The sequence below is a fragment of the Rhipicephalus microplus genome, chromosome 4 (assembly GCF_043290135.1).
Source record: "Rhipicephalus microplus isolate Deutch F79 chromosome 4, USDA_Rmic, whole genome shotgun sequence".
Taxonomy (NCBI): Eukaryota; Metazoa; Arthropoda; class Arachnida; order Ixodida; family Ixodidae; genus Rhipicephalus; species Rhipicephalus microplus.
This window is the reverse complement of record NC_134703.1, coordinates 196,536,550-196,562,739: the sequence shown is the minus strand read 5'-3', so window position 1 is coordinate 196,562,739 and position 26,190 is coordinate 196,536,550. Positions and strand designations below refer to the sequence as shown.

Below are 26,190 nucleotides of genomic sequence, written 5' to 3'. Positions count from 1 at the left end.
CTCGAGCTGATATTCTTTTGTTTTTGATTTTGAAGCTCGTATAAAAGTTATTTGCCGTAAAAAAGTGCGTCCCGCTTCGAAATTACGGCTCAGCAAGCGTTACTGTTCAGTTGACGCCGAAGGCGCCGTCCGGCTAAACCCGATTGCCAGGGCTGATGAGAGCTCCCCCTGTGCGCGGTTTTCATTTGCATAGCGTGAATAAAGAGGAACTGTGAAGAACATCAAGAATGACTAGATTTGAATCATTACGTCACCTCGTCGCAGCAGCCAGCCGGGAAGGCCGCCCGACGGCTTGGTTCTTACGCATATCTTTTTTGTATTCACCTGTTTGTTATTCCTGACCACCCGTAGCGGCTCGGTCTTGGTGTTGTCTCTAGGCACGCTTGTATTCGACGCGCACACGAGCATACACGGCTGCGTGTTCTTCGACACTGTTGCCCTCTCCTTTTAACAATCTGCAAGATGATGCGAGGCAAAGAACGCCGTCAATGTCAACGCGCCCTTCCACTGCCCTCTCCACACAGTGGGCTCTCTTGCCAAGCAAGCTCAAATCACCGCTTTCGATTGACTCTTGCTTTCCTCTTGAATTTCTGGTTTGACTCGTAACGGCAATACGGTGGTGGTCGGCGTAAGGTTCCCGCCAGATGGCGGCTGGATGGACTATAAAGAAGCGCGCGGATCTGCTGGAGGACATATAGAAAGCGTCTTGCGACACACAAGTCACTTTTGCTTCGACTGCTTCCGTTTGAGTGCCCACAGCAGAAAAAAAGGTATGTGCGAAATGAGAAGGGTCACTGGGACGGTGCTGCTATCGCGTTGGGGGCCGTGCGACGATGTGTGCGCGTTAATTGTTTCTAGATTTCCACAGAGATTCCTAAAAGGAAAGAACTTCCGAGCATTTCCAAGAAACCTTCTTGAAGCCGGTTACCTATGCATGCACGTTCTTCCCATTCCTCGCTGAATTTGGTTTTTCTATGAAAACTACTCGGTAAGAGGATTAGTAGCATTCTGTCAGAGAACACCCACCAAGAAGTCAAGCAGCTTGCTTGCTCAATCTGTAGCTCGGTACACAGCATGCGGTGAATACAGTTCCACTGTTCTCTGTTAGGATCTATGCTGGGAAACATCTAGACCAAGGCTTTCTGCTATGATACACTCCAGCACAACAAGTCTGACGATGCATTTGACTGGCGAGTATAGTCTCTCTACAGAAAAAAAAACACAAAAATTCTTGAGGGTATCATTCTCCTTTCTTGCAATTCCATACAGCAGTTCGTCTTGACATTTGACATGTTTGGAAATAACCTGCTGCTGACAGAAGCAAAGCGAACAATATGTAAAGCAGCTAGTTTTGTGGGCAGAGGGATCATTCTTCGCTGCTCCGATTGGGGCTTGTTCACATTCGTGCCGAGTTACCAATGCAGTTGCATTTATATGGTTGTTCTGCCTCAAGGCACGCGGCAAAGAATATAACACAATCTACCTTGAAGCACCACTTGCCTCTGATTTCAATACACCGGACGTTCAATATCATAAAACTACGCCCAATGAAAGAGCCTGGTGGTCAACCTGGTTTGGCAAGCCTTCGTTAAAATCATGTCCGCTCGATTATTTTCCAAAACAACATCATTTTCAGTAGACGAGAAGCCTTACCGAAACCTCAGAACTGAATGGCGCATACTTGAATGCGGCTTACTGACCCGCAAGCATGATCAGAGAACCCGATAACACGATTTTCGTGAAGAGCGAAGCTGGGCGTTCCATTTATGTTGACTTTTACTCAACCACGTGGCTTTGTTTTTTACTTACTCTTCTGAAACTACAGGCAACAGAGAATTGCAATTGTGAGATACTAAACGTGATGGGCATTGCGAACTTAAAGCACACATGGTTTTTTGATCTGGTTCTTATGCAAAGTTCTAATGATGAGCTGAGTAATTTCTTGTTTTGTAAGTGCTGTCGTTTTCATTGAATTGTGATTTGTACTGGCGGCATCGTAACATAAAATAGGCTTCTTAAATATAACACCTTTTTCACAACCGCACGCTGTAATAAAGGGGTGTCACAAAAATGTTGGCACTCTTCGACATAGAAATAACACTACACTATAAAATGAAGTAATACTTAGTAATATTTTATATTATTAACACATACGAAAATGTAAGTGTGCTGTGTATTTTATAAAGATGCTCCAATATATTTTTATAATGCTTAGCCGCAGTGCTTGCCCGTATTAACATTACCGCTAAAGCGTGCTCTGGCCTTCCCTTCTGTGTTGCTCACATCACGACAAAGCTAGAAAATCCGGGTCACTGGCAGACAAATCTTGAATTCTACAAAGTGACGCGTGGCTGGAAAACGTACAGCCTCCAATCAGACAGCGCCGTTCTGCCAGTCTTCTGTGGTAAAGCAGGAAGGAAAGAAGAGATGGTTCGGCTATGCTGCACCCATATTCCAGGGATTTGTACGCACTTAGAATCGCCACTCGATGCGCCACTAATGTTTGCGTGGAGGTTCCCGACAGCGAGCGAAGCGTGCGCCATATCTAGGTCACCATCAAGCGCTGACATTAATACTGAAACTAGTTTAATTTTCTTTCTTTTTCCTCAGTCCACAGAGAGGCAGCTTCGTTTTAATATTTATTTTTTTACTTCAGGTGCAGCTGACTGATAGCGTTGAGGTTTTCCCTTTTTTAATATTCAACCCGTTTGTTTTGGTTGATTCTATCTTATATGGCATGGTAAGGGGCTTCGTCTAAGACTTCTTCAGGCAGCGAACTTAATGTAGTCGAAAGAAACGGCACACGAAAGGCCCAAGGACGCCGTAATATCGGACATATATATCACTAGGTGAATAAAGCAAAAAGAATTCGCAGCAGTACGGTAGCATGAATACAGATGCAGAAGATAAGGCTGCAGCGTGTTTGATCATTTAAAAATACGGCAACGGAATTGAGAAGCCTAAGCAATAATTTGCTCTGATCAACTTTACTTAACCTCAAGGCTACTGGCATAACACGTGGTGAATGTTTTATTACTTCTCAAAACATTATATCTACTTGATCTTTTTTTCGCGCGAAAATAACTATCTCATTACTCTCGAGGTTATCAGGACCTCAATGTCTTTATATAACTAATAACCCGCTCATGCAGTTGATACTTCCCCGCCACGGTGGCCTAGTGGTTAAGGTAATCGGCTGCTGACCCGCAGTTCTCGTGATCAAACCCCGGCAGCGGCGGCTGCATTTTCTATTGAGGTGAAAATGCCGTAGGCCCGTGTGATGAAATTTGGGTGCACGTTAAAGAACCCCAGGTGGTCGAAATTTCCGGAGCCCTCCACTACGACGTTTCTCATAATGAAATGGTGGTTCTGGGACGTTAAACCCCACAAATCAATGAATCAATGAAGTTGATGTTTGGAAAAAAATACAATGGGCTCTATATCCCGCCACGAAGTTGTGCAATCTTTGAAGTGGACGCAACGAGGGGACAATATTATGTGTACATTGTGGAAACACAGCAAGTTTTCTTGTTTTGCTGCAAATCTGTCGGCTGCAATGTAATTACTCCTATGTCTTGCGTCTCACATCGCCATTGTCTTTTGGCACGTCAATGTCATTTTGCTACTGGTATGCGCCCAATGCGGCGGATTCAGCTCCCTACTCTTGCGATGGAGTCTCATGAACGCAAAATGCGAAAGCTGTTTTAATTAGGTTTCCTTTTCTCAAATACAGACGGTGAAGCTCGCTTTGTTTCATTAATTTTTCGCGCATTTAATTATGAAGCTGGAGGTGGTAAACGAACAGGTGAAAAACCCAGTGTTATCATGACATGATACAAAAGACAGCCGAAGGAAAAAAAAAAAAACTCTTAGGCTAGAGACGAGCGTGTGGAGCTTTGACTTACTCTTTGCCCCATACCGTGACTGCGAAAAAGAATTATACAAAAGTTGATTTCCTCTAAAATATGAATTCAACGACTTTTGCACAAAGCTTTTTTTCTTTACACAGTGACTAATACATTAACTGACTAATTACCTGAATGCATTTATTATACCAATAATCATTAGAAGCAACACGCTATGTTTGTGCAAGGCATCTTCGGGTTATACCTGATAAACTCAATTCAGATTCGCTGCTTATCACCGTTGGGTCATTAATTGATGCCACCCACTCTTCAAATGACAACATTGAAAAGGAGATAAGTCGGCAGACTGAGCGTAAGAGAGTGACTTTTATGGAGCGACAGGCGATTTTAGTCGGAGAGATTACGTTTCACAAAAATTGTTGACAGAAAGTGACTGCTCTCACCAGGGCTTCTGTTGGGGTAAAATTCGCCGCAACGAACTTTACAAATAACGAAGAATTAGAAAATCATAATCGGGAGTCCTTCAAAGAGACTAGAAACAGAAATGACAAGAGCACAATGTCCTATGAGCTACGCCAAGCGCATGCCTTGTTTAGGGCAAAGCAAGCCATAACATTCACAGAATGAACTTCGAGAAATCAAGGAATAAAAGTTTGTGGGGTTTCCTATCGTACGATAATTTCTGGATCTGTGGTAGCTGAACGGCAGTGGGAATAACACGTAAATGTTCGAGGAAAATATGTTGAGTGAGTAATGCAATATACGTCGCCTGCAATGGCACCTTTCTAAAACCAATATACGATGTTACCAAGATGTCACCGAATATTTTGATAAAACATGAAATAAAAAGGAAATGGTCTCTATGCAATGAAGTTAGGAATGCCAGGCTTAGTTATACTCCTATGTTACTTTTAAAAACATAACTAATAAAAAATGCCGAGTTGTTCCAAAGGAAGTACTAATCACTTCGAATTCATGACGTAGCCTTCGCTTTAAAGAGCCTTCATACCAAGGCGTTTATCCTAAAGACAGAAAAGCAAAAACCAGTCTGCCATACCTGTGCACTGAATATTGCTAACACCTTTGGCGAAAGTGACAAATGTCGGTTGGGACTGCCCATGCAGAGAAGAAACCGTCTAGCTACTCATGTCAATTATGACCTGCTATTGCTGTCAGAGGGCAAAGTATAGGTTTTTTTTCATAGAAGGAAACGTGAACACAATGCCACTGTAACTGTAGTGACGCTCTGCTAGTCAAATCAAGTAGTGCATTGCTCAATCGTTTAAGGGCACATCCTATTCGTCGATCGTAGTGGCCAGAAAATCCCCCTCAGATTGCGGGCTGAACTAACCACATCTGGTCGCGCGCAGGGGCCGGAATGGTAGAGGTTTAAAAAAATCTGTCCGGAACACCACCTTGCACAAAATTCTTTGCACCTATACCAGAATACCATGCTTCAAAAGCGCACGCGCGTGCCCGGAAAACATGATCACGCCACCGAAAGCGGTTTCCATGCACCTAGAATCTATCAAGTGGCCGTCGTGTTCACTGTATCTCACTACCTCCAAATAGATGCTTCTATTTGCTTTAGATTCATGTTCTAAACGTTTAAAGGCAAAGAATTTGTGGCACTTGGGCACTGTTTTTGAAAAACATACTGAAAAAATAATCGATGGTGTTGGCATATGGCTAGGTGCTTTGTAAATAAGGAGAATGCAGGTTATGTTTTTATGAGTTGTTTTTAACTTTAAAAGATGGCCCTACTTGGTGTTAGGTACAGCAAGTGCTATCCAGTTATTTGATACGCCTTTGCGTTACCGAAAACCCAGACATACTAAAAAAAGCACGAGTGAAGATGGTTGGAGTAAGGAGGAGAGATAAAGTTTTTGATATGAATGGCCTTATCTCGAATAAAACGTCATCTGACGTTACCATATGATGGCAGGTATTTCGCCTGTATGATATAAACAATCGTGATTTGGGGTCAGCTTTCGACAAGGATAGCGCTATTGATCAATAAAAGTAGCTAAAATTCATACGCCGATCCTGAAGTATATAATATTTGTTTCATGGTTACGTTTTAACACACTGTGATCACATAGGCCACCTCAGGAGAAAAATGCTTGAGACACGTTAAGTCATTGCAGCTCATTAACATACTTAACCAGAGACCAAAAAACTAGCGGCATCTCTTTTAAATATGGCTTAGTAAACTCGAAGATGAAAGCCCTATTCCTAATTTTTTAGTCGCTGTGTTGTACCTCCGGCGCAGACCCCTCTGAAAGATTTCAACAACAACAACAACAACAACAACAACAACAACAACAACAACAACAACAACAACAACAACAACAACAAACGTGCTCTCACCATGCCTACAGAATCGGTAGTACGGCAAGCTTTCTGCAGCTCACCATGTTTTGCACCACCTCTGGCATCGGCCCACCCTTTACATAGAATCTACATCATTTGATGGCGGTTGCACGTGTCGTCACATATTTGGTGATATGTAAAGTCATTATGACGTAATAAGGTGACGTGCTCAGGTGGTGGTGATGTTTTGCATCCCACGTGTTGACACCGCTGGCGCGGCATGCCAGCCAATCTTCGGGTCTAATGAGGCCTTTGCGCCTTCGAAAAAAACAAAATGCCAGCAAGAGACTCACGTTCACGCCTGGCAGAGGGAGGTCCGCGGGCCACCTGTTCGAGACTCCTGGTCAACGGGCGTAGCCAGAAATTTTTTCCGGTAGGAAGGGTGGGCACCACTTTGATTTTGGGAGGGGCGCCCCCTTTAAGAAACATTTTTCGCTCTCCATTCATTTGAAAAAAAAAAGCTTCAGTGGGGGGGGGGGGGGCTACCTGCTCTGCCACCCCCTGGCTATACCCCTGCCCTGGCCAAGCAGATGAAGTGGCACCATGGCTTCGATGTCGAACAACTTTAACAGTGGTGAATTCGCAACTCCGAAAAACACTCCGTGTGCTCGAAACAGTTCTAGACAAAGCAAGGATGGCTGCGCCTAACAGTGTCAATGCGGCACTTTTTCTTGGCGGTGTGCTGAACTTCCTGCGTAGTGGCATCGAATCACATTGCTTCGTCGAAGGTGAAAAAGCGCTGGCCGCGAACCGCCTCATTCTCATGGGCGTATAAGATTTCACTGGAGAAACAGCGAGAATAGTTGCGCTTTGCTCGCAAACATCGAACCCCTTCAGCGAAAAGCATCAGATTTACTTCAAGTTGAAGGACCTGTATAGTGAGCTGGAGGTTGAAAAATGCTCATGGCTGGCGGGCCTCTCCGAAAGGTGCTAGCACTTTTCCTCTGAGTCGCTTTACACTGCTACAGGCAAGACCATATCAGTGTTCGAGGTAACTACGTTGTCGCCGTTCCCATTCCGTGTATTTCAATGTGTTTCGTTGTGCCGTCACAAGCTGAATAGGCATGTCATTACCTCAAATAAAGAACGGAGCTATGCAAAGCTAGTGTTCTATGAGCTAAGGAAAATTGTAGTTTCGATTGCGAAGGAAGCACTGCAAGTTCTTTTTTTTTTCGCAATTCATGTTAATAAATTTGTAATAAATAAGGGCATGCGCTTTCAAGCTCTTGTTTGTTCGTGTTTGTAGTAGTTGATATTTAAAGCAGATATAGGAATGCACACTACGCAAACTACAATTGCACAATCTATCTATCTATCTCTCTCTCTATCTATCTATCTATCTATCTATCTATCTATCTATCTATCTATCTATCTATCTATCTATCTATCTATCTATCTATATATATATATATATATATATATATATATATATATATATATATATATATATATATATATATATATATATATATATATATATATATATATATATATATATTGGAAAGAAGTATATACTTAGGAGCTCGTTTTTCTGTGTTTTAACACTATAATAATGAAATATAACAGACACTAATGCCAGGAAAAGTATAGGGGAGGTTAATAGACCGAATGTTAAGGTAAATGTGAAGAAAAAAAAAGTGGGTGAAAAGATAACTTACCGTGGGCAGGAACCAAACCTGTGACCTTTGCATAACGCATTCGATGCTCTACCACTGAGCTACCACAGCGGCTATCCTCCCAGCCACTTTATTGGGTATGTATGAATTTAAACGTGGGAATATCCGTCAGCGCCATCTGTAGCCATGGCGGTGAGTGTGGCACACATTTTTGTGAGCCCGTGTGGCGTCACGTACCACGAGCTGGCAGCTGACCTATAGTCCCTAGTATACAACCTAAATCATCAAGCGTTATTCGAAGGTCGCCGGTTCGGTTCCTGCCCATGGCAAGTTATCTTTTCACGCACTTTTTCTTTCTTCATATTTACCTTACAGTTCGGACTAATAATATCACCTATACTTTCCTTGGTATCATTGTCTGTTACACTTCATATATATATATATATATATATATATATATATATATATATATATATATATATATATATATATAAGTACGCGTAGGCTACGCACGGGTGATTCTCGCGCAAGCGTTTGTGTGTGTGTATAAGCACACAGTCGAAATAAAAAAAAATTTTCTAGGGATGAACCACAGCAGCCTAATTAATTTCACCACTGGCAGCACTATGACATGCGCAGAAAACAAGCATAATCATAATACACAGTCACACGTAACACTACAAATGTCCTGAAGCGTTTGCGCTTATGAAAGATATGCTTCATAAAAAAACACACATGTTGAATAATTGTGTACTCACCGATTAGAATTAAGTCGTCGTGGCCGCATTGATTATAGAACAAACTACCGCAGTGTTCGTCACCTTCTTTCCAATGCTATGTTTCTGATTTGCGTCGTTCTCCATTGTGCGTCGTCTGCAACCTTCGGGAAGTGAGAGAACGATACATTGCCATCTTTCCACCGCGATTTCACTCATTGCGACACCCTGCAACGGTCCTTCATGTTTTTTCTTCTTGGCAATAATAAAAAGAACTGTGCGGCCGCGTCTCAACGCGCGCACCGTGGTAACATATATCTGCTTCCAAGGTTGACCCGGTTAGCGCTGTTTCTAGGCGTGGCCGCTCTAAGTGGGAAGCGGTTAGGTAGAGTTGCGAAAATATTTCACGTGTTCAATACCAACGTAGCTGAAGGAGTAGGAGGAGGATGCTCGACTGTTTTGAAGAGGATTGCTGTCATCCTATAGATTGTTAAGACGCAGTGGTAGCTGTTGATAGTTGTTTAATGATGTTTGGAACAGTGAAAGCCTTACGAACGTTCTTGCACTGCGGCAGCGCTGCTGTTATTGATGGAGCTTATTGATATACGTGGAAGCCTTCAAAGTTCCAGCAGCTGTGATTTTCTTGACAAATATATAGTTATTATGTGAATTTATACAGAAGACGATAGTTTAGAATATATGTACTGCTTATTTAAGTTGCTTTATATAGAGCAGCACTTATTAGGTAACGATACAAAGAGATCGAGGCTTTGCCACTGGTGATGCTTTTAGCGCTTTCGTATTCTTGCAGCATTAGTATTTGTCTCATTATGGTTGAAATAATCTGTTTCTTTTTTCGTTGTTTCTGTGAAGTGAAAAAAAATGAAATGATGGAGGCGTAAAGAAAGGGTAATTGTATTCGAAGTCAATGAGTTTAAAAGCTATTCTGAGTTGATTCTTTGCATCGAGGGTAAGTGTGCACAAATAATTCTCTGCTTAGCGTTATCTGTCAGGAAATAGATAACTTTTTAGTCGGGTGGGCTCAATTTTTTCACCTTTAGCTAATTATAAGATGAGACGCACCTGCCGCCCGCGTGTGGTTTCTTTGAGCCGCAATATTTGTTGGGAAGATCAATGCGAAGCCATAGAGTAGCACACCAAGCCCGTGCCACCCCATCCCCCCTCATTTTTTTTCACGTTACAGAGTGCCAGTTCACACTGCCTGCCCATTCGGCCTGCCCAATTTGCCTGCCCATTTGACTGCCAATTCAGAAATGTCCCCCTCACTCCTTGCATCCCGAAAAAAGAAAAACCTCTGTCAAGGTCTCTGGGGACATTAATCTCCCAGAACGCATTAACGAGTTCAAGATTTCTTCACCACGCTACATTGTGCTTCTTGTAAAGAAACAAAGGTGATCATGCTTCGCGGCTAAGTGTAAGGAGCAGGAACCAGCATATCAAAGCAACCACGCAATCAACGCGGAAAGCAATTGTGAAATATCATTTACTTAGAAAAGGAGGAGCGTTTATGGAATTCCTATTGCATCAATCAGTTCTTGGAAACTTCACGGTGTGCACCTGAGCGATTTTACTTGAGCTCGTGCAGTAGCGCAAGAATGTTGAGAAATTCGCTCATTTATATAAAATAAAAATAGTAACGAAATGCACGAGAATTCCATAGATAGGTTCTAAATATATGCTTTGATATGTAGACAATTCTGCATTTTAGATTATCTGCGATATGATTGGAGCAAAGGAACTAAAGAGTGAGTATTGATGCATAATCGGAGTGAAGCAGGTAATTAAGAATGTTCGAAGTAGGTCCGCAACGTTCAGAATAAAAGTAGTTAGTAGTGTAAGTAAATATTCCAGTCTATCTTTCAGGAATAATACGCAAGTTATGTGCATAGTGCCCTGCATGCAATTCAAGAAGTTAGGGGAAGGCACATTGTTCAGGCAATCAACTGTGACGAATGTGGAAGCTGAATCGCCGCGAAAGCGAATATAAAAAAACTATCTTATCGCAGGTGGAAAGGTGCTAGTATATACTTTGTAAGTATATCACTTGGGTTCTTTCTTTACGTATTTCACGTCACTTGGACAGCGCAGCACATGACTGCTTCTTAACTCCGACTGATTCTGTGGCAGAAAATACGCTGCCACCCACAGGCGCTATTGATCGATTGAAGAAAATCCTTGTTCCCGTTGAAAGGCTCGCTGCATTTCCCAGTTCCGGTTCTCTGCTAAGTAAGAGTGCAGGCACGAGATATTACGCTTCAATTACGGTTCCATCAGCCTGATTAGCACGGAGAGTAAAAAAAAAATAAAGAATGCACCGCAGCGACATTATTCTCGGTCGAAGGACGGCGACTGTCTCGACTTGTGCGTGTCGGAAAGCACTCCGAACTCGCTTTTTAAAAGGAACTTTAGCTTTTCCATTCCGGATAACAAAGCGCTTTCTCCTATGTCTTTTGCATTCTTGGAACATCTTTATGAGTGGAATACGCTACGTTTGTTTGTGCATGGAAACGGACTAGAACCTTTTTTTTTACATCTTTGCCCAACACCTAAAATTGGATAATATGCGCTTTTATTTATTTGTCAAAGCAGCAGTGCTCCACCAAATGAGCTCGCTGTAGAAGGCTGTGAGCTTTCAATTATGCCCTGGCTGCATACTTGCCAGTATGGTGCGTGGTTGCAATTTTGCTGCGTTAACACCCTATATTACTTATATTAACGTGATTCAATGCCCGACATTACGCTTGTAAAATGTCCTTTTCTAAAGAAGTTCAAAGCCGGAGGGTTCCATTTTTAGTAGAAAAGTCGCTCGGCATACAGAGAATCTAGGTTCAATTGCTGTTTATTTTGTGGCTGTTTTTCTCGTTTTCTGTGATAACGGTTATAGACAACAGCGAAGATGGAGTAATGCGGCACTGGTGCTGTGGTCGAATGATAGCTTTCGCAAGTAAGAATCAAATGTACTAGTGAAAGCAAATGCATCGCGCAGTTATTCAGCGCTCGTAGGGAACGCCGACATCAAAGATTATTGCTTGAAGTATGGCATGTCGATAATCGCATAAAACATATCAGCTTCCAAATTATGTCTATATTGTCACGAAAGGAAACGATAAGCAGGAACTCGAAGTGGAGGACTGTTTACTCAGCCACAGGTGCCATTCACTTCTTCGCTCTTGTCCTCTGCTACCAACACAGCGTGGCATTACCCCCTCCCAAAAGAAAAAAAAAAGAAGAAGCATCGCATGAATTCTATGGCTCCGAAAAACAATGAAAGGTAGTCAGAAATGCCTGTGTTCATTGGAAAGAAAAAGGACGAGATGAAAAATAAAGAAGCAAGAAAGTAATGTACAATTGTCTTGAAGGCTATTGCCACATCACAAAGTTCTTGACTTGCAGTCAACGCGAATAGTACGGCTTCATCCTGGAGACGTGAACCACATCTGAGGAACGGGGTCTGCGAGAACGGTGTGACCTGTCTGCTGGGACAACTTCGTTGTTCACTTCGCCGAGGTGATGAAAAACTCGGTAGTCCGAAGTACCGACATAACAATTTTTCTGAGCGTCCACGTTGGCGTATAGGAGTTCAAACCCAGGCTAGGTCACCGGGTCCGTATACTACTGCTCTGTGGTGGGTGTTGTACCGGCGAGCATCTTGATTTTGCCGCGATAAAATGCGACAGTGCGCCAGCTACCGGGCGCCTTTGGCATGCTGAACAAATACATCTGCGTCCGGGGTAATCGTGTCCGGCAGAGTTGGTTGCAGCATGGTGTCAAGCATTGTGGTGACGCCGCGGCCGTAAACCAGACAAAAAGGAGCAAAGCTGGTGGTTTCCTGCAAAGCCGTATTGTAGGCAAATGTTATGTACGGGAGGATTTCATCCCAATTCTTCTGATCCTTGGCGACATATATCGAAAGCATATCTGCAATCGTTTTGTTAAGACGTTCGGTTAACCCGTTAGTCTGCGGGTGGTACGCAGTTGCTGTTTGGTGCGTCGTGGCGTTCAGCAACAGGATATGTCGGAGCAACTGTGCCGTAAAAGCAGTACCACGATCTGTGATGACGACAGCGGGAGAATCGCGGCGGAGAACGATGTTCTTGATGAAAAAGCCAGCCACCTCGGAAGCAGTTGCTCACTGGGTGGCTTGTGTTTCGCAGTATCTGGTCAAGTAGTTGGTGGCAGCCACAATCCAGTGGTTACCAGCCGTAGACTTCGGAAATGGGCTGAGTAAATCCATCACGACCTTTTCAAAAGGTGCGTGAGGGTATCGCGAAGGCTGAAGCAGACCGGTTGGTTTCGTCGTTGGAGCTTTGCGGCGCTGACAGGCTGTGCATATCTTGACGTACTGCCGGACGGTTTTCGTAAGTTTCCGCCAGTAGTATTTGTCGTTGATCTGCGCCAGAGTACGCGCGAATCCAAGATACCCTGACGATGGCTCGTCGTCACAAGCACGCAAAATATCATCGCGGAGAGTAGCAGGAACGACGACGAGGTAAATAGTTTTCGGTGAATGAAAGTTGTGCTTGTATAGGATGCCTTGGCGTAGACAGAAAGATGACAAATCACGCGCGAACTAATGGGGAGGGGGGTTGTGGGCGACGTCCCTCAAGGTATTCGATCAGTGGTTGTAATTCTTAGTCTTTGCGTTGCTGCTCAGCCACGTTTAATGACGCGAGAATAGCAAGACAGCTGAAGTCTTCATCATTGTCTTCTTCAGCGACCTCGACAGGTGCACGGGAAAGACAGTCAGCGTCGGTGTGTTTCTGGCCAGACTTGTAAACCATCGTTATATCGAATTCTTGTAACCGAAGGCTCCATCTAGCGAGACGGCCCAAAGAATCTTTCAGATTCGCTAGCCAGCAGAGAGAGTGGTGGTCACTGACGATTCGAAAGGGGCGTCCGTACAAGTAAGGCCTGAATTTCGTTATGGCACATACAACCACCAGACATTCTTTCTCAGTCGTCGAGTAGTTCTTCTCCACAGATGACGACGTGCGGCTAGCGTAGGCGATGACGCGTTCCACGTCATCTTGATATTGCATGAGAATAGCTCCGAGGCCAAGATTGCTCGCGTCAGTGCGGACTTCCGTGTCTGCTTCGGTGTCAAAGTGCCCAAGGATCGGTGGCATTTGTAGGCGTTGGTGAAGGTCGCGGAAAGCGGCGGATTGTTTGGGGCCCCAGACGAAGGCGACGTCATCCTTGAGGAGTTGTTGTAGAGGGTCGGCGATTTTCGAAAGTTTCGGCACTAAGCGGTGGTAATGAGCACAAAGTCCCAGAAAGCGGCGTACATCATGCTTTGTTGTCAGTATCGGGAACAAAGCAACTGCCATAGCCTTGTCAGGATCGGGGCGAACACCACTGCTGCTGACAATGTGGCCAAGGAATTGCAGTTCCTCATATCCAAAATAACACTTTTCCGGTTTCAGAGAGAGGCCAGCAGTGCGAATAGCCAGAAGAACCGCCTCCAGCCGCTCTATGTGTACTTCAAAAGTCGTAGAAAAACAACTACGTCATCTAAATACACTAAACAAGAGTACCACTTCAAGCCACATAAAACGTTGTCCATCATTCGTTGGAACGTGGCTGGAGCGGAGCACAGGCCAAAAGGGAGAACTTTAATTTCTTAGAGATCGTCTGGTGTAATAAACGCTGTTTTTTCTCGGTCCCGTTCATCTACTTCAATCTGCCAATATCCGCAATGGAGATCCATGGAAGAGAAGTAACGGGCGTGTCGCAGGCGATCCAAGGAGTCATCAATACGAGGAAGAGGTTGTACGTCTTTTTTCGTTATCTTGTTCAGTTTGCGGTAGTCGACGTAGAACCGCAATGAAGCATCTTTCTTTTTAACCAGAACAACTGGTGACACCCAAGGACCAGTCGATGGTTGAATTACGTCGTCGTCGAGCATTTGTTTCACTTGATGACGGATAGCATCTTGCTCCTTCTGCGACACGCGGTAAGCATGTAGGCGCACGGGTTGCACATTGGGCTCAGTGATAATTTTTTGCTTCATTAGAGGAGTCTGCCGGACTTTCGAAGTAGTGGCAAAACAGTCGCTAAAAGATGAGAGGAGACTGAGGATCCTTGCCCTCTTAGGTTCTTCTAACTGGCGATTGACGTTGAGGCGACTAGTCACGTCAGTATCGCAGCTGTTCTCAGTCGAAATCGTCGTAATCAAAAGGAAGGCGTCCAAATCATCGAATGCCTCCAAGTAATCTATGGTTGTGCGTTTCGCAAAATGCCTGTATTCGCCACTGATGTTCGTAACTAAAACCATAGTCTGGCCATTTCGGAGTTGAACGAGACTCCGAGCAAGGGCCATTTCCCGATCAAGCAACAACGTCAGGTTACTTTCGACGATGCTCGTAATCGACTGCTCCCGTGGTCACTCAACAAGCACGAAGACACTACTGCTAGGTGGCAACGTGACGCAATCATCGACTACGCGTAAGGCCACGCCACGATATTCGTTCTCGATGTCGGAGTCTGGAGAAACACAGTTAACAAAACTGACGAACAAATCACGCAGAATAATTATCGCTCCATACTCTTGCAGAAAATCCATGCCCAAATTACCGGCCGAGAACAGTTGGGCAGTACAAGGATTGATGCTACAAAAGCCGACGCACCAATCTCAATCCTGGTGGTGCACCTTCCTATAGGGGATAAAAGGTGTCCTCCAGCCATGATTAGTTGAGGGCCGTTCCATGTTGTCAGTACCTTGTGTAGACGGGTGGCCAATGAAGCACTCATCACCGAGTAATCAGCTCCCGTGTCGACAAGCGCAGTCACCGGATAACAGTCGACGGAAACGGTAATCGCAGCGGACGTTCTGTTGGCGGTTTCACAAACAGGCTTTAACGGCACGTCGTAAGGCAGCGGTGGAGGGTATTTGTCGGTTCGCGTGACTGCGGCCTCACCTCCGGAGGTCGCCGTTTTCAGTTTCCCCTGCGTGGGCTTGCGCCACTGACAACAGGAGACCCAAAGGCGGGTCGGGCGCGGCGCATTGATGTGGACGGGCGGGGCGATGGTGACCGTGACTGTCGTCGCGGCGGGACAGGTGTGTGATGACTACCTTCCAAGTAATCCGCAATTTCTTGCGGCCGTTCACCATAGCGTGGACAACGTGCAACTGGGTGGAATCCGCATAGGCCTATTCGTCGGTAGTAACAGTCGCGGTACATGTGTCCAACTATGTCACAATGGTAGCACAAAGGACGATTGTCGGGTGCACGCCAGGCGGTGGCCTTCCGTGGGCCAGGATGAAAATTGGCCTGAAAAGGCAGGCGATGGGCTGTACTTGGAAAGCGTCTGGGGGTCCCAGCAGGTGGATGAGCAAAATGTGCCGTTGACGGCGTAGAGATGCGTAGGGCATGGGCGTATATGAAAGCATGGGAGGTTCGACTTGCGATGGTGGTGAGGACTGAACGAACTGCCTGATTTCGTTACGAACGACGTCCGTAAGAGCAGCGCTACTGGAGGGGACGCTGCATGAATGTTCCGAAGTTCTTCGCGTACAACTTGCCGTATGAGTTCTGTGAGGACCTTACCTTTTATCACCTCCTGGTGATAAAAGCATCAGCGGACATGGTCGTCTGATGGATATGAGCATCAGCGGACATGAGCATGAGCGAATATGAGCATCAGCAGACATGGCCGTCTGATGCTCATACTGTGACACCCGCTGCCGAAGCATGCGCTCCATAATTGGGGCCTCACGTATGAACTCGGACACAGTCGTAGGAGGGTTGCTCACAAGGCCCGCGAAAAGTTGCTCCTTTGCGCCTCGCATTAGCAGGCGAACTTTCTTGTCTTCTGGCATGTGGGGGTCAGCCCGTCGAAACAATTGCGACATTTCTTCGATAAACGTGGCGACGCTCTCGTTCGGCATTTGAAACCGCGAAGAAAGTGCCTGCTCCACTCTCTCTTTCCGTTCGGGGTTACTGAACGCCTCGCGAAGCTGCCGATGGAACTCGTGCCAACTTGTGAATGAAGTTTCGTGGTTCTCATATCACACTCTTGCCGCGTCTAAGAGGGAGATATACACGTTATTCAGCTTACGGCGATTGTCCCAGTCGTTGATGGCAGCGACCCGGTCGATACGGTCAAGCCAGTCTTCGACATCCTCACCGGCATCACCATAGAACGGGTTGGGTGTGCGAGGCGTGTTGGTGACACAGGGTACGCTAACGAGTGGGTCATGCTTGGTTTGGGTTGCAGAGTTGGCAAACATTGCCCTCACGGAACTTGCCAAGGGGCAGTACTGTGGTGGTAGTCCTTGAAGGCAGCGGCTGTTTCGATAGATATCAGCAGACCCTGGTGCACTGGCGGTGGTTGCTTCTGGTTCAGGACCAGCATGCATAAGACGTTGCAGTACAGTAACCAGCACTTCCACCAGTCTGTCGCGAGAGGAAACGATAGTCAGGAACTCGAAGTGGAGGACTGTTTACTAAGCCACAGCTGCCATTCACTTCTTCGCTCTCGTCTTCTGCTACCAACACACGTGGCAATATATAGTAAATCACATAAATTTTAAGTGGATCAGTGACTAAAGTGAAGACAAGAGGAGGAATAATTTAAATCGACAATCAATGCTACCGCTTTTTTGATCAAGAAATGCGCATGCATGACAAAAACTTGCTTGAACAAAACAGCTCAAGTCTGACGTAGCAGAGCAGCTGGGCACCTAGCTGGTCCTGGCTTGAATAGAAGTTTATCACTTTGGCTCCCTCTACACCCCCCCTCTATGCTCCACTGTGCTATACACGACTGTTCTAGCTTTCTCTTATGGCAATGTGCTACAGAAATCAAGCGAATCCTAGTACCTGCAACACTGTTTAATGTAAGATTACGGGAACATAGCTTGTGCGAACGTGGATCAGGAGCCGCAATGTCGGCTCTTCGGGTTAACCACGCGAATCGAGTGCTTGTGCTGTGGCTGAGTGGGTGCCGCTTTATTACGACGATGATTTTCTATCTACGACACACACCAAGCATCGGCCATAACAGCCCTGCTGCGTTAATGGCGGCACAAACTTTTTGGCACATCTCGACACAAAATTGAAAACACTGAATAAAACCTGAAGTAATACCTGAAGTGAATCGCATGCACAAGTACGTGTACGCAGTGCACGCCAGGGGTTTACATGAAGGCACACTTCATCAAATGATAAGATGCAAATTGATAGACGTCCTTCAATGACAGTATCAGTTAACGTCGAATGCTTCACTTTTTTTGTTAGGCACGAGCTCGCCCTAGAGAGCACAAAAGAAGACCTTTGTCTTCTTTTGTGTCTTCGCGGTTTTTTAAAATGTTCGCGGTTTTGCTAAAAAATGCCTGCACATCAGTAAGGGGAGGTATTTAGGTACATACATTTAGTATGCCACGCAAAAAAGAGAGAGGACATTGAATATTCTTTTAAAAATAATATAGGCTATGCTATAAGTTTACCCCTATTATTTAGTGCAGTTTTTCTTTATTCATTTTACCCGTGAAAAATTTTGCTTAACTACATACCAGTAGCCATGAGAACATTTAGTTTTTTTTCAGATTGTTAGGCTTGAGTGAATATAGAGAACATAAACAGAAACGGGAGGGATAATTCGCGTTTAATCTCAATATCAGCGGTGACGATTATCTGAATGAATGTAATTGATGTTCACTGTCTATGAGGATAAACTTATCTAAAGAATTATTGTGTGCGCGCTTAGTCGCATTGCACAAATATATGACAATTGCAATATAACAACAAAAAAGAAAACTGACAAAATACAATCCTAGCCCACACCCTTTAAAAAACCTTATGAGCAAAATCACTTTAGGCACTGCAATAACGCTGACCAAAACGTGGGACCAGAAAGAAAAGAACTGTTGAAAAAAGAAGTACACCATGGTAAAATAACTTGACAATTACCATTTTGAAGACAACCCACACACTTCATTACACTTGACTTGTCATAATGAAGCTTATTTGCCACGTAAATGAAGCAAACGCATAGCTCGTGAAGTATTTCTAGTTCCTGCATTTTTCAATCGGTGTTTTTATTAGGTGCTCACTACGAACCAATGTGCCCAAATCAAGGTGCTGAAGTGTTTTTTGTGCAGGAGAGCAGCAGCAGAAATGGCGATTGTTCGGCAAGCAGTTGTTCTTGTAGCCCTTGTTGGAGCCTGCTGGGCACACAAGGACGGTGCCCCCGAATCGGCATGCGCTACCATGATTCCCGGGCACAAAGATTCAACACACGAAGAGGCCGGACCCTCGACGCCCTTTCACCTTGTCCAGGACAAGCGAGACTTTAAGGCCGGAGACGTCGTCGCTGGTGAGCACGCAGTCTTTTTCTTTAGGTGAAAGGTACACTGTAAACCGCTTCGCATCCCTAAAAGCTAAGTACGGCAATTTTTTCGCGGTCAATAGATCTGAATGAAATTCGTTTGGTGCGTTCCTTAGCACATTTTCGTAGTTTATGCCAAATTAAAGGATTGAGAAATGCGCTAAAGGTTTGCAAATAAATTTTATAGATTGCCTCAAAAACGTCCCATCACTTGCCAGAATTATTGGCAACACCATCTGTGTGACGTCTTGTTTGGCGTGTCAATGGAAGTAACGCAGCCGATGGCATCACTACTTTGGCCGCTACAGGGTTTACTGTGCAGGCCACAAGGAGACGGCGGCTGTGTTTGGCATAACACAGCAAAGCTTCCTTCCTTCCTCTGTGGTGTTTGACCATCGCTTCGCTGGCGTGGCTTTCGCAGTTTTCATACTCCGCGCCGGTGGGTCCATTATACGGCCTCCGGTCCTTGCCAAATAGTACGTTATGCCTAGACAAGGTGCGCGGTTGGGTGTCGGTTTTGGTATTGCATATTTTTGCTGATTAAAATAATTTTGAAATGTTCTGAACATTTCAGCTATTGAGCTCGTGACTAAAGTGTCTCAGGAACATAGAAACACCATTACCTTGACATGGTCGAAAAACCACCGGAGTTGGCCTTCAAAAGGGCCATGCAGATTTTTTCAAATTAAGCCATGAAATGTATCCACAAAAAGAGTTTACTGCTTGAATAATAGACCAGTGCACAAATTTTTAGAATGCGTTGAGTGTGACCGGAGATACAAAGAATTGTCACGCGCTGCACTGCTTTTTCTTTTCCTGATGAAAGCTCTGGAAACTATTGGAAGTTCTAGAAAGGGCGAAGAAGATACGTCACGCGTACCTCGTTGGCTTGTGCACTTTATAACTTTTTTTTCTTCGAACGCATGACTTTTCAATTGAATCGGGAGCACACGCGTCTACACGCCGCCTCTCCCATGGCGGTCGCAGTAAATGCCGAGCGCGCTATGTTCAAACGAACCATTAGCATCCTACTTGGGCTTTCGACGCAGTTATTGCTGAGTTTATAGCATCATTTGTCGAGGGAAGAGAAAGCTAGTTTTAGATTACCTTGGCCACGTTTGTAAACTGCAGGGCGCATGCTGCGCTGCAATATTTCGTTGACGTCTTCCCGGGAGCCTCGACTACCGATCGGCAGTGTTTTGTGACCTTGCTCAAAAAGTGTCGCAGAAACCATCTACCGTGATTTCAAGCTAGTGAAACACTCTTTTGTTATATAGAATTTTCAAAAGATATATGGGGTAAGGGTGTTTTCTTTCCCTAATATCTTTCGAGGAATAATGTTTTTACTAAAAGACCCTTTCGGACCTATACATGTTATGGGTTATCGAAACACTTTTGGCCCACACGATAGTGCTGGATGACAACTGGGACAAGATAATTGAAAATATTTCAGGATAATGCTTGAGTTTTGATTAAAACTTGTCCCTCTGTCCTTTACGAGCACACCGTGACTTTACAGCCATATGTTACTGCACCTCTACTAAAAAAATAGCGTGACTAGATACACTCACACAAAACCAATAAGCATCACAGAAAATGTCAAAGGAAATATAACAGAACCAGCGCACCGCTGTATCTGCAGATGTCACACTGGGCGGAACTAGAGTACCATTTCGTTCAATTGCAGCATCACATCAAAAAAGCGTGTACAAATCCATATAGCATGACTGTTCAGTCAAGACAAAAAAAACTTTTAGGGCAAGTGGCAATCACAGGTGTGGGGAATCACCAAACTGGATGTATACTTCCTCAGAGTGACAAAAGGGGCCTGAACTACGCGGTCCAGCGCGATTGGGGAGCGACATTCAGTTATTCCCGAACTTCTGGTCATTTTTTTTTCACTTTGGTCACTAGACATTCCAGAAAATTTACAGCGTGGCTGTGCACGTAGGTGTAAATGCCCCATTAAACTGAGCTGATGAGCCGTTGTGCAGCAACCATAGATTTTGATTTGAAAGTGTAAATGGAGTCATCGGGCGCAAAACAAGCACTGCTTGTAATTATAAACACATACTCTTCTCTAACATTGTACTTAACTAGCTTGACTGCTGCGGCTAATAGTGATAATAGTGAGTTTTAGTTTAGCACTCGAAATGACCTTGCACACGCAACGAGCCGGAAAGAGCAAGACCGCGCATGCGCTGAACCTAATAAAGATGCGCACGCGACAGCTCTGCGCCTACGTTGCACCCGCAACGATCATTGCATATCTTACCGGCGGCTGTCTCGCGAGAACTTGACGGCTGCAAGCATCGACGGCATTGCTGCTGCAAAAAAAATTGCCCCCCCCACCCTCCTCCCCACCCACCTGTACCCGAAGATAATTGTGAGGAAATGCGAATGCATTTCTTGCGCCGAGAGTAGACGGCATAGCAATTTTAAGGGCGTAAATTATTGACGACACGAGGATTTGTACCGCAACCACTAGAAACCCCTTGAAACTTCTTGCAATACACATTCATCATCTCCTGTTTGTGTTGTTACTGTACATCACAGCCATTATGTCAGCATCTTATCAACACAAACACTGGCAGGACAAACGCTACAAATGCGTTTCAAACTCACTGCATTGAGGAGGTGGCAAGTCATGTTCAACTCAAAGACAGGGTGGGGGGTGGGGGGCTCCAGTTGCTAGGAGCGAGGATAAGCGCGCACGCCCGCAGCTCTTGCTATGAAAGACTGCGGCGGATGGATCCCGACAGACGCCTGACATAGCTCGACTAATGAATGCATTTGCATTTAACAGTCTGCGTCCATCAGTTACTGAAGTTCATTTCTACGCCTATGGATGGCGTTAAGCAGCACTAAATTAAGGCTGTTTACGCTGAAGCGCCCTTCACCTTTCGGTACTTGCGTATGGTAAACTAACGCTGTGCACGATAGCCTCAGTCGTTACGTGCTGAACGCGCCGCGCGTTGTGTTCCTTGGGCTTTGCGTGCACTAAACTAAAACTTCCTAATGACATTGGCGAAGATTATAGAAGCAAAGCAAAAGCCCAGCTCTGAGCCCTCCAGATATTCTTCATGGAATGAAAGGCATGTATGTGAACGCAACTGATTTCCTGATCACTCATCTGGGCCTTCCATCAGAGGTTGTACGTCACCACTTCTCCAGTGCACGCACTTAAAGACCACACTCTTATCTTCGCAGTTACACTGTCATCCAGCGGCACGCCCTTCAAGGGTTTCTTCGTGAAGGCTTTTAACGAGAACAACCAGGAAGTCGGACAGTTCGAGGCTAGCTCCGATGCCAAGGCCGTCACCAAGTGCTCCGGCGTTACTCACACCAGCCCCACGGACAAGACCGCCGTCAAAGTCCTCTGGAAGGCACCTGAGGGAGCCGCCGGCAAAGTGCACTTCAGGTGAGTTTGCTACCCCTTATTTCATTACGTTGCATGAAACATCTTATTGGATGAACTAGGGCTCAGCAACCATTCTTGGCGTAGTTGCATTGGGCCGACATGATGAATCGTGGGATGGGAGGGGTGGCTTTGCTGGCAAATCATTGACATAATGATAAACAAAACTGCAATAGAAATGCTTATTTTTGGCTCGCATGCCACAACGTTGCAATTTAAAGCGCAGGTTTCGAAAAAATATTTCATTGCATCTTTTCTCGGTGAACATTTTTAGCCCGTTCACATACAAACAGTGTTTGTTTACCGCAGAAAATCGTAGAGGTGTTCGTCGGTTACATTGGAAGCGGGATTTCACGTCGTACGACATGACGGTGGGCCCCTAGTTGCAGGCCCCAAGGAAAAACTCGGTGCTTACAACCTAATTATGAGTGTGAAAGTGGAAGTGAAACTTTTTGCGACAGCATTGTAGGAGTTTTCGTCAAGTAGTGGATTAGTTGTAACAAAGGGTGTGTTGATATAGCGAGAGTATGTATAATAGAATATTCTGACCTCTTTTTTGCTATTTATTTTATCTACCGTAACCCTTCAGGCATTTCTTGGGTTCAAGGGTGATTTTCAGAAAACTACCCCTGCCTAAGTTTCCCCAATTTTCGCACACACTATTGTGATCATATGATATGCTGAAGGTTGACTTCGCCCCTTTCCAAAGCGTAATGCGTTTGTTACGGGTGTGCGCAAACGGTAGTGAGTGTAAAAGAAGAAACCTTCACTGTGCATCAAAAGGAACGTGCATTTTTATGTGCGCCCTGTTTTACGAAGAACTTCCGTGTACAGTTTCTGAAGCTAAAGTTTGTCGAACTATATTTCTGTCAGGGCACTGTCATATAGCTTAGAAAACAGTCGCTTTGGAACATCTCATGTGGAGCGCTTTGTTGCGAGAGTCTTTATGCGGTTGACATAATTGCGTTATTCGGTAACTGCGGGAAATATGACTGAATTCTTACATGCTTACGTCGTTTATACGGCAAATTAAGCAATACAGCAGTTGGCGATCGCCAGTATTAAGTGGGCCAAGTTCCACACGTTTTTACAATTTCTAGTCAGGCATGACTTTTCACAGATCACGACAACTGGAGGGTAAAAAAACTATAAAAAAACTTTACTTGCTTGTAGCTTGCGTATTAAAGAACGAATTTGAAGTGAAAAAAAAGGGGGGACTGAAGAGAAGAGTAGACAAGACGAGCTCTCACTTGAAACTAATATTCACTACATGAAAGCAAGGAAAAAAGGTACACCCCTTTTGGATGGCACACATGCGTGGACACTTGCGACTGCTCAAGTGTCCACGCATGTGTGCCATCCAAAAGGAGTGTACCTTTCTTGCTTTCTTTCTTGTAATAAGTATCAGTTTCAAGTTAGCTCAAGTTTTTTCGTTTCTTGTTTTTTACGCTTCATATATTTCCTTAATGTACAAACTCACCCATGCTTCCGTCCAAGCTTGCGTATACTATGTTAGCGAAGTAGCATTAGCATCATACATCTTACGACACACAAGACATGAGACTCAGCCCAGCCACTAATACATAGGACCGCAGAATTTCGCTACCCTTTCCGCTTCCAAAGAAACAGTAGAAAATAAAGAGACATTAGTCAAAGCATACCCATTAACAATATTTCAATCATTACTGACCGAGCCGTAAAGCTTCATGCAAGCATGTTAAGTTGAAATACACCAAGATAAGTTTCTAGTGCATGTTCGCAAATCTATGAGGGCAAAGTAAGGCAGCTAAGCCCATCAACTGCGCTACACCATGCTTTCGCAAAAGTTCAGTGTAGGAGTTGCAATTGTCAGCTCAACAATTTGTGAAGAGTAAAGTTGCGCGCATAGTGACAGCGTGTGCACCACACGTAGAGGGGTCCTTACATCCCATTTTCGAAAATAATTGTGTGCGCTGATCGTTGTACGTTAAAACAAGCTGGCGAAACTTTAATGCCTTTTTTTCTCGCTGTTAGTTTGTAATCAAATATTTTTTTTATAAATGAGCGAGCGGCCTGAGAGCCGGGCAACACAGCGCGCTCGCTAGCCGTGACGTCACGAGCCGCTTTCGGGGTGAGCTGTTCCGCGGTCTGCATTCCGAAGGACGATCGTGTTCAGTGATCAGCTGAGCTTGCAATCGAGCTTTTTCTGCGTTGTTGAACATGCCACTGTAACTAAAGGACTTGCAGCAGTTGAAAAAATCATCACTGCGTCACCAATGCGGCACCGGTACTTGCCACAAACAATTTCGTCAATCCATGTGAGGGCAAAACGGTTTCTGCGAATGCGCAACGCGCATGCCGTTCACTGCTACGGATAAATAATTATTGAAACTCCTTGCAGCCAGGGTCATGTGGTTAAGCGTCACACTTGCTATCTTTTTACCGGAACTGAATGCCATCAACAAACTTCGAAGCAAAAATTCGGCCGCAATACATATCGAGTGTAACCCTAGCACCGCACTCGCATGCCGTTCAGTTCGGATGACGTTTACATATGCCGCACGCAACAACCGATGAATAAACAATGGTTCTAATGTGCAGAATTGTTACGACTACTTATTTGTTATGCTCAGCACCCAAAGTCGTGCGTGCACGGTGCTAGCAAACAAAAATCTACACGCTTTACTAATTCCACTGCGCAAAGTAACACTTGCTCACAAACGAAGCGTCGGCAAACCCCGTATCCCGAGCTCGCTTGCCAAATAAAGCTAGTTATCGTTGCTGAAAGACATATGCAACGTCTGCCACGACACCGAGGTCGTTTGCATTTGGGTTCGAAGTCGAAATGCGCAGCGTAGACACGACGTCGTCACCGCTTCTGCTGCTCGACGAACCACGTGGTGCCTCACTCGTGAAGTGATGATGGGGCCGACGACTTGGCGATGTTACCGACAACATGCCGCAATACTTTCAACACACTGCCATGCGCGGACCGTGCGGCAAGAAACACACGCAACACAGTGAACCCACTGACCGCATGCAGTAGGTGCTGTTTGGTAGCAGACGACTGTACGGCTCCTGACTGCTTGTTACGTCACACATGCTATGGCAAAATAGCAGTCTCCAGCCGTGAATGGAGTTTACAGCCCATGGCTTCTATGGGTTATTTTCAACTGAAATAATTATTTGTAGTTCAGTTTTGACACGTGTACAAACGTATCTGAACTTCTACCTTTGCTTTTCACCGAAGCCGTCAATGGTTGGGTGGCAGTGTTATGACCCCTTTAACAGGATAAAAACAATCAACATTTATTATAGTGAGGTTTTACGATAGCCACCACTCAAGCTACTAGTATAAAGTACTAGTATAAAACCACACATATTTATGAAGCTTAGGTTGAGCGTAGGCGTGCGCATGGGGGCAGAGGGTGGCCCCCCTTCTCCACTCAACTATAAGATGCAGGGAATGAAAAGACTGCAGCACAAATTCACTCAATAAAGAGGGTGGCGCTGTGATAAACACTCTACTTCCCCCCTCCCTTCCACCCCCCATGCCTGGAGAGGAACCCTGCGCACGCCTTCGCTAGGAATGTTATATATATTTTTCGCAGTGGGATCACCTTGCACTTGTTTGTACCACCACTGATTTTGCATGTATTGGCACTTTACAGGGCAACTGCTGTCATCGACTATCACAAGAGCGTCACCGGTATTCAGAGCACCGTGGCTTAAGCATCATCCGAACCATTTCCTCTGCACAGTGTCCTTTCCAAGACTTTCTACAGATAAATGAGCTATACTCGTCTCGCGACATTCGGAAGCGCACCAGGAGAACATTGGAATGTCATCAATAAATAGAAATGTCACCGTTA

At 45.0% G+C, this 26,190-nt stretch overlaps 1 protein-coding gene across 2 annotated transcripts; it reads left to right on the top strand.

Moving 5' to 3' along the window:
- The first annotated feature begins 615 nt into the window (after positions 1 to 615).
- Positions 616 to 26,190, top strand: LOC119172547 (putative defense protein 3). 2 transcript variants are annotated; one of them, XM_037423702.2, is made up of 4 exons: positions 616 to 770; positions 18,695 to 18,909; positions 22,132 to 22,342; positions 25,990 to 26,190. In XM_037423702.2, the coding sequence occupies exons 2-4, from the start codon at positions 18,711 to 18,713 to the stop codon at positions 26,048 to 26,050; spliced, it is 471 nt and encodes a 156-aa protein (XP_037279599.1). In that variant the 5' UTR covers positions 616 to 770; positions 18,695 to 18,710; the 3' UTR covers positions 26,051 to 26,190. The 2 variants fall into 2 exon arrangements, with proteins under 2 accessions (XP_037279599.1, XP_037279600.1); XM_037423703.2 differs by having other exon boundaries at positions 644 to 770; positions 18,681 to 18,909.

Excerpts from the sequence above, each read along its gene's own strand:
- LOC119172547 (XM_037423702.2), top strand. The coding sequence starts at position 18,711 with ATGGCGATTGTTCGGCAAGCAGTTGTTCTTGTAGCCCTTGTTGGAGCC. Across the intron at positions 18,910-22,131 it reads GGCCGGAGACGTCGTCGCTG|TTACACTGTCATCCAGCGGC; the intron begins GTGAGCACGCAG and ends TTATCTTCGCAG. Across the intron at positions 22,343-25,989 it reads GCCGGCAAAGTGCACTTCAG|GGCAACTGCTGTCATCGACT; the intron begins GTGAGTTTGCTA and ends GGCACTTTACAG.